Raw genomic sequence first — 14,524 nt, forward strand, 5'->3', positions numbered from 1 at the left:
ATTCACAAAAGTCAAAATTTAGCCCTCTTTGACACCCCAAACTCTTCTACCTCTTATATCTTGAATTCTGTTATTTCTTTCTCAGATTATAAACCTTTTCCTTTTTCAATTTTTTCTTTGTCATTGCTTCTGGATGGCCAGAGAATCTCCCACATGCACTTCATTCTTATTTGCACCTTCTAGCTGGGCATTTCTTCCCTGTTTCCTAAATTTTCATCACACCTTCACAGTATTGCTCACGTAATCAACCAAGGTTGATGCCTGCATAACCTTGGCCTCCTTTCCCTATTAATTTTCAACTTTTAGAAATCAGTTCTATAATTCTCTCTCTCTCTCTCTCTCTCTCTCTCTCTCTCTCTCTCTCTCTCTCTCTCTCTCTCTCTTCTGAAAGATGATTAGTAGAAGTTACAAAATCATGAAGATTCACCCATTACAAATTAAGCTTATCCAATCTTAACTAGTCCTTTACAGACTTTTATTCAATTTCCTATCACATATCCTACAATAATTTTTTCCAAACTTCATCTTTCTTCAAGTCCTTGATACCAACACCCTCACCAAATGACCTCACTCCCCATCATATGGGAGAACTGAGATTATGATCTCTTTCATACTTTTTTTTCTTGTCTAAAATTTTTTCTACATCATCACCAATCCTCTCTTGTTTTGGTCCATGTGAAAAAGTAGACATGGCAATTCTATTACCTTGGTAAATTACATTCTTCTACTTATATTATTGATTCCATTTTCTTTTGCATCTACGACCTCTATTTCTCTCCCTGTTTATCCTCAACCTTTTGCTATGTAATGGATCCATCCCAGTTGTCATGTTCAGGTCTTCCATACAAATAAAATTATTCTTTATCATTTCTGCAAGTTATTATCCAATAACTAATTCAGAATGAGTGCTGTATCAGCTGTAAATTATTGTGCAAAAGAGTTATTCTAATTTTTTCCTAATTAATAAGATATTCTATGTTCAACAAGACTAGAGGAAAGAAGAGAAAAGTCGCATATTTTCTTGAGCTTGTGAAGCATTTATGAAGTCCTGGTGTGGGAACTTTCTCTACTAAGGCAGATCACAAACAATTTCTGATACAGTAGATAAGTTCAAGAGATTTTCCTGAATAGAATTAAATGACTTTGCAAGGATCATAGGAATAAAAAATGCCAGAGGCAGAATTTAAATTCAAGGATTCATGATTCCAACTTAAGTACTCAATCCACTCTGCCATGTTGCCTCTCATATTTATATAATACTTTATGGTTTCAAGTCATCTTTTTTTAAACCCTTACCTTCCATCTTAGTATTAATCCTAAGACAAGAGAGTGTCAAGGCAATTTGGGTTAAAGGGCTTGCCCAGGGTCACACAGTTAGGAAGTATCTGAGGCCAAGTTTTCCTGACTCCAGGCTTGGCACTCTCTCCACTATGCTACCTAACTACCCCTCAAATCATTTTTATGTGCTTCATAATAACACAATTAGGTAGGACTTACAGAATCTCAGAGTTGAAAGTGACTTTGGAGGCTATGAAATACAACCAATATTTAATTTAAAAAATCCACTTTTTAATATGCTCAACACCTATTAAATTTGCATAGAAGGGTATAGATGGCATAGTTATCAACTTTGCAAATGACACAAAGCTGAAATTATAGATAAAGAGTCGGTAATGTAAAAAGACCTCGATAGGCTGAATCTAATGAGGTGAAATTCAATAGTGGTAAATTGAATCTTACAGTTTGAGTGAAAAACTGTTTCGCAAACATAAAATGGGAGAGTCATGGATATATAGGAGATCTGACAGAGATCTGGGGTTTCAATAGTTTCATACATAATGTGAATCATCAGTGTGATGGCAACCCAAAAAGCTGCCAGTGCAATCTGAAGCTTTAGTAAGAGGTACAGCTTCCAAGAATAAGGAAGAGTCCTTCTGTTCTTTACTCTGATCAGACCTCATGTGTCATTGTATATTTCAGAGTTTCCACAGTTTGATATCCTGGAGAATGCTCAGAGGAGAACAATCAGGATGGTGAGGACCTTGAATCCATGTCATATGAGGACTGGTTAAAGGAACTGGGCAAATGTTTAGCCTGGAGAAGAAAAGACATGGAGGATGGGGCAATAATAATTGCCTACAAGTATCTGAAAGACTATCATAGAGGGATAGGATTAGATTGGTTCTGTTTACTTCCCGAGGGCAATGAGTAGAAATGACAAAGAAACAAATTTAGCCTTGAAGGCAAGAAAAATATCTTAATAATTAATCTGCCCCAAAGTGGAATGGATTGCCTCGCAAGGTGAAAGCTCCTCTTCATTAAATGTCTTCATGCAAGGGTTGGATGGCCATTCGTTAGCATTTATTTTGGGTATGGATAGCATTTGACAGCTATTAAAATCCATTTTATCTCTGAAGTTCTGTGATTCCCCACATCTGATTCAACATTCATCCTCTGCTGGAAGACCCCAAGTGAAGTGGAGCCTGCTGCCTTCTAAGGGAGCCCAGTCTACACTGGGATAGTTCCCTATATTTTTATCAAGCTTAAGTTTGCCACCTGACAACTTCTTTCCATTGCTCCTATTTTTGCTCACTGGGTAGTGTGAGCAATCCCCATTTTAAAGGTAAAAAAAAAACTGGGGTCTACAGCATTAAAGAACTTTGCTTCCATCCCAATCACTAACAAAAGGTTCTGTATATAGCACACTATTAATAAATGTTTCTTGAATGTAAATGATTAACATTTCTCCCTCTGGGACTAAAAAAGGCTTCAATGGAAGGTGTCTTTTAATTATTGCTCCTTCTTTATCCTGGAACCTGTGGTGAGGAGCAATCTCCTTACTGAGGGAACTGATTTTTTTCTGTGGTAGAAAATGGTGTTTGATTCTTGAAAGCAATTATTGCATGGGTTTAGTCAAGTGATATCAATTCTTCTTGGGATATGAGGGACCAAAGAGGTGGCCTGTTGCTTGACATGGTTCTGGCTTAATCACAAGTATATAAGCATAGACTGAGAAGTACATGGAAAGATGGGACTTGGGTCTGATCAGGGATTCATGCTTTAGAAGAACCTTCAGGAGGTCCCTGAATATTTATTTCTCAAGCTAATCCTAGGGCTCAGGTTTACTTTAAGGGAGACTATAGTAGTTTTACTTCTGGGCCTATTCTATGACTAAGAGATTTCTCCTAAACTGATAGCTACTAGGACCGTGGAAAAATCTTCAAGGCTTCAAGACTTCAAATCTTCAAGGGGGTATATCTAGTAATGGATATTCCTCTCCCTTCCCCTAGAGAGACCCTGCCCAGGTATTTAAAGATTCATGGTAGCACTATATTTCTTAATCTCCCTCCCATCCCTCATACAATTTTGTTACTTACACCTGAGGGACCCAATAGATATCAAAACCAATTCTTGTTTCAACCCCCACCTGCCTTTGTGCCTGCATGTCTCCACTAGGCTGCTTCTGAAGTCTAGAGAAAGAACTAGATTGACCTTTGATCCTGGATGAGTTGAAAATCATCATGGTATAGTGGAAGGTATACATCACTGAGAATAAGGAAAACTGGATTATAATTGTGCCATTGCAACCAAATCTAACCTTAATATTGCTTCTCACCTGGACTATTTGAATAGCTTCCTATGTAATTTCCCTGTTTTAAATCTCTCTGTTTCCATTTACCTTCCACACACCCAGCAAAGTGATTTTCTTAATGGATAAGCCTGACAGTGTTGCTCCCCTCATCATTAAATTCCAGTAGTTCTTTATCGCCTGTAGCATCAACTATAAAATTTGGCATTTGGCTAAAGTGGGCACTAACAACTCTTCCCAGCTGGCCCCTTTTTACATTTCCAGTCTTCTTAATTTTTCTTTCCACCCATTTTAAAGGCCCATGATCATAGTTTACTTGCTATTCCTCACCATTCAATGATGCATCTCCTGACTCCTTCCCTCTGGACGGGCTATGTCCCATGTCTGGAACATAATCTCTTTTCACCTCTGCTTCCTGGGGTCCCTGTTGTCCTTCAAGACTCATAATAGGACTTGCCTTCTCAACTACATGAAACCCTTCCTGATCGTCCCCAGAGCTAGGTCCCTTCCTTTCAAAGTACCTTTATGCTCATCATTAAAGTGTTCTCTATAGATTCATGCATAAATGTCTTCCCCATTAGAATTAAAAATACTTCTGAAGTAAGATTTTTTTCACTTGTTTATATCTCTCTGCTTAGCCCATTTAATAAATGAATTTTGATTGATAAGTAGTTCTGTACCTTTTGTAAGTCACTTAATCTCCTCTAATCAATCCCTCCCACTGTAAAATAGTGACAATATTTGTTCTATCTACCTCACAGAGTGGTCAGCTAAGTGGTTCAGTGGATAGAGTGATGGACTTCGAGTCAGGAAGACCTGAGTTCAAATCTGGCTTGAGATACTAGCTGTGTGATTGTGGGCAAGTCACTTAACACTGCCTGCCTCAGTTTTCTTATCCATCAAATGAACTGGAGAAGGAAATGGTAAGCCACTCCAGTATCTTTGTCAAAAAAAAAAGGGTCACAAAGAGTCAGACACAACTGAAAAATAACTGAACAACAATAGCTTCACAGAATGACTCCAGGATTCAAGTTGATCTGATTCAGTGAAGCAGCCTCATATAGCAGAAAGAGCACATTCTGAGGTCCCCTCTAGCTCTAACATTCTGCATTCTAACATTTTGTGTCCTAAGATCCCCAACCTATACTCTGTGGCCCTGTAATTCTTTCAATGGCTAAGGGTTCCAGCAGAGCAGGAGTTAGAGAGGCCAGATTCACCTCCATTATTAACAATACTACCCTAGACAAATTGCAGTCAGTCAGTCTCTTAGTTTTCTCATCTACAAAATGAGCATAAATATATTGTGCAAGTAGATAGCATTCACGTAGTTCTTCAGGATCTACAAAGTGTTCTCTATATGTTATCTTATTTGATTCCCACAAAATAACCCTGTGAGGTAGGTGCTACAATTATCCACATTTTATAGATGAAGAAACTGAGGCTAAAAAGGTTAAAAGTGACTTGCCCAGAGTCACAAAAGAAGCAGGATTAGAACTCCGGTATTTCTGAGTTCAATTCCACCAGTATCCAATGTACCTGGCTTGCAATCTTGCTGTAACGATTTAACTGATCTTAAAACACTGTTTCAATGTAAATTGTTAATAGGTGTCAGGTTTTTTGTAATTATGTAGGACTTTGTATATATGAGCTATTATAACTATTATTTCTCTTCTTGGGGTCTCCATTTCCTATTCTATAAAATGAGTGGAGAGGGGTTTTTGATCTCCAATATCCCCAAGTGGCTCCAACAGACAATACTATTGAGTGAGCAATGCTTCTAATGAGCCAACCAGAGTTCCTCCTCACATTGGGATTTTCCTGTGGCCATGCGGTTGTCGGGACCCTTCTTTATCTCCACTCTCTCATTCAGTTTAAATATAGCTCCGTTTTTTTGAATAAGAGCAACTTACTGGCTTGTTTCCTGGAGGCCTGTCCATCAAATGTACTTGTTTAAAAAGAGAGTCATATTGCATTAACTATGCCCAAGATTTGCCAAAGGGAGTTTATAAATACCTCTGGGTATGAGCAGATATCTGTAAACACAGCCGAGGAATTGGAAGTCTGGTTCTTCAAGGGTATTGACTTGTCAAAATCACACCACAGCTGGGGACACAAACAAACAAACAAAAACAAGGACACTAAGTCAGTGGGCAAGACTAAGAGTGCACAGGGTGCTATTTGTTGCTCTTAAGTGAATACCCCAGAAGAGACTGGATGTTTGGCCACATGCTCGGATGGAACCCTTAGCCATTTAAAGAATCAGGACTACATAATGTAAAAGTAAGTAGAGGATCTTAAGATACAAAATGTTAGCATGCACAACACAAAAGGTTAGAGCTAGAGGAGACCTTACAATATATAATGGTAGAATAGAGACTATCATGTTGGAAGGAACCTTAGAATAATCAATATTAACACAAAGAAGAAAATAAACCATCAGAGCTGTAAAGGACCTTAGGATGTATTATTTTAGAATGTGGAACATAAAATAGGACTTGGAGTAGAGAATGCTAAAAACCTATAGCATACTAGAAAAGAATAGAATAGAATAGAATAGAATAGAATAGAATAGAATAGAATAGAATAGAATAGAATAGAATAGAATAGAATAGAATAGAATAGAGAGGAAGGAAACTTTAGATTATAGAATATTATCATATAATATTTAAGAGCTGGAAGATATCAAGCCTTAGTACTTTGTTGAAAGAAATGAGAAAGTCTTCAGGATTGGGTAAGATGCACTTGCCATTTATGTTTTAGGAAGGATCTTTTCCAAATAGAGGGGTTGAATTAGATGGCCTCTGAGATGGTCCCTTCCAACTGGCAGTGAGTGATGTCTTCTAAGATCTAGGTAAATAGGGTAGATGGACTATTTGTGACTCCAGAGATGAGAACCAAAAATAGTAGGGGGAGGCAGATGACAGCTCAACTCAAGGGAGAGCTTAAAAATATGAATTATGTGAAAATGGTATAGTTTAACTCAAGGTCATAGAACTTTAGAGCTGTCAAGAATGGTCAGAGGTTAGCTCATCCAATCTCCTCAATTTTCAAGTAGGAAAATGAACTAGCCTAGTGAACTCCTTACCACTGGAGGCATCCAAGCCAATGAGCACATGACAAGGATACTAAGTGCATCACACCATCAGACAAAGGTTGTGCCAGATGAACTCTGAACAGTTTCCAACACTAAGAGTTCTATGATTCTATTCAATGGCATGAGAATGACCTATATAGGCACTCAAAGTAGGTACTTAAAGTACTAATTTACCACCCAGGACTAAAATAATCATCCCCAAAATGTGGCCCAAAGAACTCAAAACTCTGTATGTATGAAATATTCACAAAAAACAGTAATGCTCCCATCTTGGTCAGAGTAAGTAAAATTCTTAAAAACTAATATATCAAGTTGACAGAGAAATGACAAATATTCCAAGGACGGTGATGAATTCAGATTGCAGTGCATTCTATTTTTAATAGTCAATTCTTGGGAAGCCACATGATGATATAAACTGGCTAGCGGTGGCAGGCTAAGGATAATCTATGGATTGGAAAAGTAATGGATTGATGGCATCCTATGAGAAGAAATGACTGCTACTAATTTAGGGACAGCAGATTTGACAGGACCTGAACAGTATTACTCCCTTTATTCTGTGGCTATAAGGTGTGTAAGGGGTAGGGTTAGTTTGGGATCATAATTATTGGACTTTTTTGTTAAAGGGAGAGAGAAATCTGTAGAATTGGAAACTTTCTCATCCCATATGTTAGACAGTACTGTCTTCAATTTAGATATGCTTACAATATTTAGGATGGCACCAAGGAAATTAATCAAGATGGAGGCAAAGATGATGACGTTCCTGGCCAGATAGGTCTCATTAATCCAACAGCAAGTTTTCCGCAGCACAAGTGGTAAACATTTATAATCCTCTGCTGTGGTGATGAGAACAAGGGCTGAGTGCAGCATAATCAGGAGAGAAAATTGAATGACCATTGGCATCATCCTGTAAAGAAGAACAGAAAACTAGGTGATTTGATGCAAGTCAACTCTTCTTGCTGGGCACTAACTCACTAGATACTTTCCCCTTCTGGGGCTCAAGCACTTTTCTATTTAGCCTTTATTCAAGAAAAAGTGATTAGTAGGAAACAGACTTGGGTAATATTTAGGTTGAGAATATTATCTCCTTGTTGAGTACTTTGCCATGAAAAATAAATATTTGTTTTTGATTTATTGCTTTTGCCCATTTCCCCTCTCATTTTCTCATTTGCTCATCTCACCAGGCAACGGCTGCCAAGGCAACATTTTGCTGGGATGATTATCTCAATATCCTAGCTACAGGAATTGGAGAAATGCCCTCTGCCCCAAAATATGGGGCTCACAATGCACTGTCAGCCTCCACCTACTCAGATGCTTAGATCCAAACTCCATGCCAACCCTATTTTTGTCACAAGTAGCAGCATGGATATTGCCAGAGGAAAATCCCAGCCATCTGACTGTGCCTACAGATATTTGATGGCCCTCAGTTCAATCTGCTTTCTTAAAAAGGCCAGGGGTAAGATAGGTGGAAAGTTCTTTGAGCATATATATTTTTCAATTTCTTCATCTTCTAGTTTTCTTCTACCTTCATTTGGGCAGATTCTGATATGAATTGATTCTTCATAGTTTTATACTTTGTTCAGGTGTTAGTATTCCATAAAACTAGACTCATTATGATCAGTTTATCCATTTCTTCTGGAGAACTTAATTACAATCTTCTTAATTAAATCTTTTTTTCTCCAAATTAGAATGATAGGGTTAAAGAGATCCTTAGACACCATCCAGTCATATATTCATAGGAACTAGAACTGGGATAGACATTAAAGATCATTTATCTCTTGGCTCCAGGCAGTTTCACTGGTTGTCCGGAGCCTGCAACTCTCTCCCTCCTCACCTTCACCTTCTGAATTCCCTGGCTTCCTTCAGGGTCCTTCCTTAAGTAAGAGGCTTTTCCTAGTCCTCTTCAATCTTGGTACTGTCTCTCTGAGATTATTCCCAACATACTTCGCATAAACTTTGCTTGTACATGGTTGTTTGCATGTTATTTCTCTCATTAGACTGTGAAGATATTGAAAATAGAGACCGTTTTGGATATTTTTGTCCTTTCTTTGTATCATAAGATTTTAACACAGTGACTATCACCTACTGTACTTAATGAATGCACAGTGACTGATAGACTGGCCATTTAAAGTCCACATGTTACAGATGGGGATGCTGAAGTTCAGATGGGTTAAGTTACTTGCCCAAGATTACACAGGTAGTATTTTTTAAATTTCTGTTTTATTATCATGAAAAATACACTTCCCTCTTGGTCACTGTTGTAACAAGTAGTATTTGAGGAAGAATTTGAACTCAGGTCCTTTGACTCACACTATAGTGATTTTTCTACTGATTAGTAGTATTTCAATGATCTCTTCAGTGTGGGAACTCTTTTCTTATATATTTGTAACTTCTCAGAACTATACAGATTTAAGCTATAAATAATGGTAATAATTATATACTTTCTGTTTTAAAAAGTCAAAGTAACTGGTAAATTCCATTTATTTAATTATTAAGCATTAGAGCTGGAAGGAACTTTAAAGATTATCAAGTAGAACCCCTCATTGTATAGATGAGGAAATTAAGGCCCAAAGAGACCAAATAACTTGGCCAAGGTTTAAAATAGTTAGCAAATACCAGAACTAGGACTGGACCCCAGAACTCTGAACTTCTGGTTTAGTCCTTTTTTAAAAAAAATTCAATAGATAGCTTGTGAGCTTGACATACCTCATTGTATTGGTTTTGTGGAACCATTTACCTTACATGCTAAAACCATTCTGCCAAATTCTGTGTGTTTATAAGCTATACAAAGTATGGGCAATATATTCCATCTCTAGTTTTCATTGTCTTTACTCTTTTCTCCCTTATGCATCCCTCATTAGTTCTACTATCATATTCAAAGGATTGATAACTTTATGGTCTCTACCTGTCCCCTGCTTTATCCAGGAGGTGGCTAGGACTCCTTAAAGGCAGGAACTTTTTAATATTGTCTTTTTATACCAAGGGCATAGATGCCATGTAGCAAGTACTTAATAAATTCATACTGATTAATTAATTAAAAGACAAACACCTGAATTTATTATCCCAGCTCTATATTCCACCAATACTTTCTTATTTGCTTTTCCCCACAAATGACATCTCATCTTCTTGCTTTTCCATAGGTTTATCTCCTTACCCAGAATACTTTCCTTCCCCACCTGTTTCATCTGAAAGTCATATCTCCTTTCATGTCTCAGCTCAAGTGCTATCAATAAGGAAAAAAAAGGACTTTCCCATTTCCCATTTTCCACATCTGTTAGTGCTTGGCCTCTCAAGATTACTTTTCATTCATTTTCCAAACATATGGTATTTACTTATTCATTTTTTTGTTGTCTCCTTTCAGTAGAATGTAAATTCTTTAAGGGCAGACTATTTCCTTTTAATTGTTGGATCCAGCTTAATTTGTATATACTAGGTGATTAATACTTATTGAATTGAATTAAATTGATTTTTCACTATTGAAGACCAGCTGACGCCATTCACAGTTCATGGCACATATGTCATAGTTTGGCAACCCCTGGGCTATCCCTCTTCTAAACCTTTTCTTAAGGATCCTTTTCTGATTGTGTCTTCTTCAATAGCTCTCAACTTAAACATGGGAATGTGCATCACTGTAGATATTCACTTGAAGTACAAATTATATAATTAAATATATATATAAATAAATATATATATATATATAAATCATATAATTAAAACAAAAGGAATTGGATTTGAATTTTAAATAATTAAAGGTAATGTATCCCTGGAAAATGAGTTAAGTGATAATTCTCTTAAAGGAAATGTTTTTATCACAGTCGCGAAGCATCTGCCATCTCTGGTTGAATAGGACCAAAAGAAGACTAGAGGTATCAATTCATTCTCTCCTCTTTTTATATCTTTCTTTATAAAATACTTTTTTATTTTTTTAAAGATTTTTTTCTATCTCTCTCCCTTGTCTCTGTTTCACTCCTTTCCTCCTCTCTCTTTCTCTATGCCTTTCTATTTATCCGTGTCACACATTCTCTCTTATGCACATACACAAACACAAACAGACTCCATTTTTAGGATCTCCATCATAAATAAGGCAAAAGGATTTAAGAGGGAAAGGTGTTGGGTAGACAACCAATTGATTGGCCTGAAACTCTTCTGCTTAATGGTAAAGGAAATCAGGAGCATAACCAGGATGCAAAAGCTTACCTATATGAATGAAGGCAGGCAGGCATAAACCTATGGAAAATATTATTATCCATGACTCACTGAGATGGAAAAAATACACCTAATTTTTTTTTATTTTGGGCTTGCCCCAAAGATTAAAAATAATTATACACTTTTATGATTTTTTCCTTTATTCACAGTAGTTTTATCTATCTATTTTTAATCCCTTAGCTTCTGTCTTGGAATCTATAGTAAGTATCAGGCCCAAGGCAGAAGAGCAGTAAAGGTTAGGCAACTGTAGGTAAGTGACTTGTCCAGGGTCATACAGCTAGTAAGTGTTAGAGGCCAGATTTGAACCCAGGAGCTCCTGTCTCCAGGCCTCGCTCTCTATTCACCGATCCACCTAGTTGCCCCTCTCAGTACTTTTAGAAAGGCTTATTAAAATATTTTAGGGTCATTTCTAATGTATTCTTTTGAGCATTCTTTGGCCTATTTTCCCTAATGGGTGAATTTTTAGAGGGTATCTCCTACAGAGGCCCCCTTTTTAGGGCTTGGAGGTCATGTTGGGGTCTTAAAGCTGATGCCAACATAGTACTAGAGCTGGAATTTTTTTTTTTGCAGTAGACTAGGCCTACTGTCTGAAGACTAATCTAGGTAAGTACTCAGGGGCTCAGGCTCATCACTGGGTGGGTTGTCCACAGCATATGGGAATTTTTTGAAAAGGCAGAGAGATTCATAAAATGGACAAAAATCAAAATTATCTCATAGCCCTATGAGATAATGTTTGTAAAGGATTCCAGCACCATACCTAGGATATAATAGACTTCATAATTGTTTGTTGCCCCCTTCCTCTTCCCTCCTTCCTTTCAGTAATCCTGGTGGAAAAGGGGACATGGGATATACATCCATATACAGACTTTAAGATTTTTATTTCGAAATGCTTTCCTTATAAGTGCCCCAATAAGGAAGGAGATGTAAGTCGTATTAACTCTATTTTGCTATTTATTTATTAGAAATTCTATTTTACTCTTTTTATTTATTCAGAAACTAGGGCTTAGGCAGGCTAAACCACTAGCCCAGGTTGACAAAGCTAGTAAAAGCTGAAGCTGGGGCAGCTGGGTAGCTCAGTGGAGTGAGAGTCAGGCCTAGAGACAGGAGGTCCTAGGTTCAAACCTGGCCTCAGCCACTTCCCAGCTGTGTGACCCTGGGCAAGTCACTTGACCCCCATTGCCCACCCTTACCAATCTTCCACCTATGAGACAATACACCGAAGTAACAAGGGTCTAAAAAAAAAAGCTGAAGCTAGGGTTAAAGCTGGATTTGGAGTCCAGGTCTCTCCTAACTCCTCACTCCAAGTCTGTTGCTTCCTCCACTAACATCACAGATAATTCTGAGACTATAGCAGGGATTCCTAAACTGGAGTCCATCATTCATAGATTTCAGGGAGGCTTTGAATTCAGATGGGAAAAATTTTACATCTTTAATTTGACTAATCTTTCCCTAAAATTTAGTTTCCTTTGATTTTTCTGAGAAGGGGTCAACGGTTTCTCTAGACAGCCAAAGCAGTTACACACACACAGGCAGACAGACAGACAGACAGACAGACAGACACACACACACACACACACACACACAACTTAAGAATTCATGATCAAAAGACATTAATGGGGAGGGGAAGTGAGGCAGCTCAGTGGATGAGGGAGGTCCAGGTTTCAAATCTGACCTTGGACACTTCTTAACTGTGTGACCCTGGGCAAGTCTCTTAACCCCCATTGCCTAGCTCTTACCACTCTTCTGCCTTCAAACCAATACACAGGATTGATTCTAAGATGGAAAGTAAGAGTTTTAGAAAAAGAAAAAGAATTACACATGATACCCTTTGGAAGGAACTGAGTCTTTGACAGTGAATTGAGTTCATTCTAGTCATAAATAAAATCAAGGATCTAAATACTAAATATCTAAATAGGTAAAGAATCTAAGCAAAAATCAAAAGGCTCTTGGTGGATATTTCTTGTGTTCCTCTCTGGCAGGCCAATAGCCAAAGCAGTGTGCCATTTGAGGAAGAATACCTCTATTTCAGAGCTGTGCAGAGGTCTGAGGGACGCTAGTCGCACTCTTGGGGCACAGGTGTCTTGGGATCACCGATGTTTACCAAAGTGTCTGACACATCATAAGAGCTCAATAAATTCTTGTTGGCTGAGAGCATTCATTTCTGAACCTCATTAAGTGAGACAGAGTCACATTTTAAACTTGTGATTCTGGTACTAAAGACAAGATGAAGAAGGAGTACCATTGCCTCCTGGAGGCAGCTGATGTCCTTATGGGAGAGTCAGGCCAGGCAGGGGCTGGGAGGCACTCACCTGGGGTGGGAGAAGACCCTGGCAGGCCCCCACCTTCCTTGCACCACAGGTAGCACCTTCATGTGAAAGCTTAGAGCAGGACATGGTAGGGGAAGAGGCTTCTAATTATTTTCTTCTCTAAGAGTCTGGTCTACCCTGCACTACTGCAGATGGAGACCTGAACCCCTTGGTTACAGCTCTGGGCTGGAGAGGCGGCAGTGCCTCCCCTCTCTGCTATGGCTGTGACTTATCTCTACTACTCTGTCCACTTCTGGGTGCTATATTTCCAATATGCAAGTTGAGCCAATAAGTATCATTCAAGAAGCAGAGAGGAGGCTCATTGGATAGAGAGCAAGCCAAGTAAATGGGAGGTCCTGGGTTCAAACGTGACCTCAGACACTTCCTAACTGTGTGATATTGGGAAAGTCAACCCCAATTGCCTAGCCTTTAAGGTTCTTCTGCCTTGAAACCGATAGTATCAATTCTAAGACAAAAGGTAAGGGTTAAAAACATTTATATACATTGATATATTATAAATACAAACAACATAAAAATAAATATATACTATATATTATATAATTTATGTATCATATATTTATATAATATATTATATAAAATACATAAGCACATATAATATATAATTCATGCATTTATATAATATATACAATATATCATATATTTTATATTTTATATAATATATAATAGTATATATTTATAGTACATAGTATACATAATTATATGATATAGATTTTAATACATTTTATGTAATAAAATGTATAATACATAAATTATATATGATATATTAAAATAAAACATTATATTTAAGTCGAGGTTTACCATGGGTCAAGCACTATGCTAAATTCCGAAGATATAAAAACAAGCCAAAAGTTAAAGAGTCTCTGCCTTTGAGGACTTATATTCTTTTTTTTTTTAACTCTTAATTTCTTTTGGTAAGGACTAGGCAATGGGGATTAAGATTAAGATTAATTAATTAAGATTAAGATTAATGCCCTGTGTCACCCAGCTAGGAAGTGACCAAGGCCAGATTTGAACTGAAGACTTCCCATTTCTAATCCTGGCTGAAAAGTAGGGTCAAGGTTAGAGAGGAGAGGGGACGGTGGAGATAGAAACTGTCAGGCTCAGAGATTAGGACCTGGAAAGGAATAAAGAGTAAGCATGACTAGTCTGTACATTTTCCTTCGAATGTTGGCTCCTAGAAGACCAGACCCATCAGTGAGCTGGAGAACATCAGAGGAGGGCGACTACTGTGAGGAAATGGTTCTTGAGAGATTATTGCATGTGAGGATTAGTTGAAGGAGCATTGAACCTTGGAGATGAGGAGATTTAGAG

General features: G+C 37.7%; 1 protein-coding gene across 1 annotated transcript in view; it reads right to left on the reverse strand.

The window, feature by feature from the left end:
• The window catches only part of ADCY8 (adenylate cyclase 8), a 345,650-nt gene that overhangs the window by 70,933 nt on the left and 260,193 nt on the right, over positions 1 to 14,524 (reverse strand). The window contains exons 10-11 of the mRNA XM_044669210.1: positions 7,386 to 7,587; positions 5,603 to 5,692 (exon numbers count right to left, since the gene is read on the reverse strand). Coding sequence (XP_044525145.1) covers positions 5,603 to 5,692; positions 7,386 to 7,587 — 292 coding nt within the window. The remainder of the gene's footprint in view (positions 1 to 5,602; positions 5,693 to 7,385; positions 7,588 to 14,524) is intronic.

The sequence above is a fragment of the Gracilinanus agilis genome, chromosome 1 (assembly GCF_016433145.1).
Source record: "Gracilinanus agilis isolate LMUSP501 chromosome 1, AgileGrace, whole genome shotgun sequence".
NCBI lineage: Eukaryota > Metazoa > Chordata > Mammalia > Didelphimorphia > Didelphidae > Gracilinanus > Gracilinanus agilis.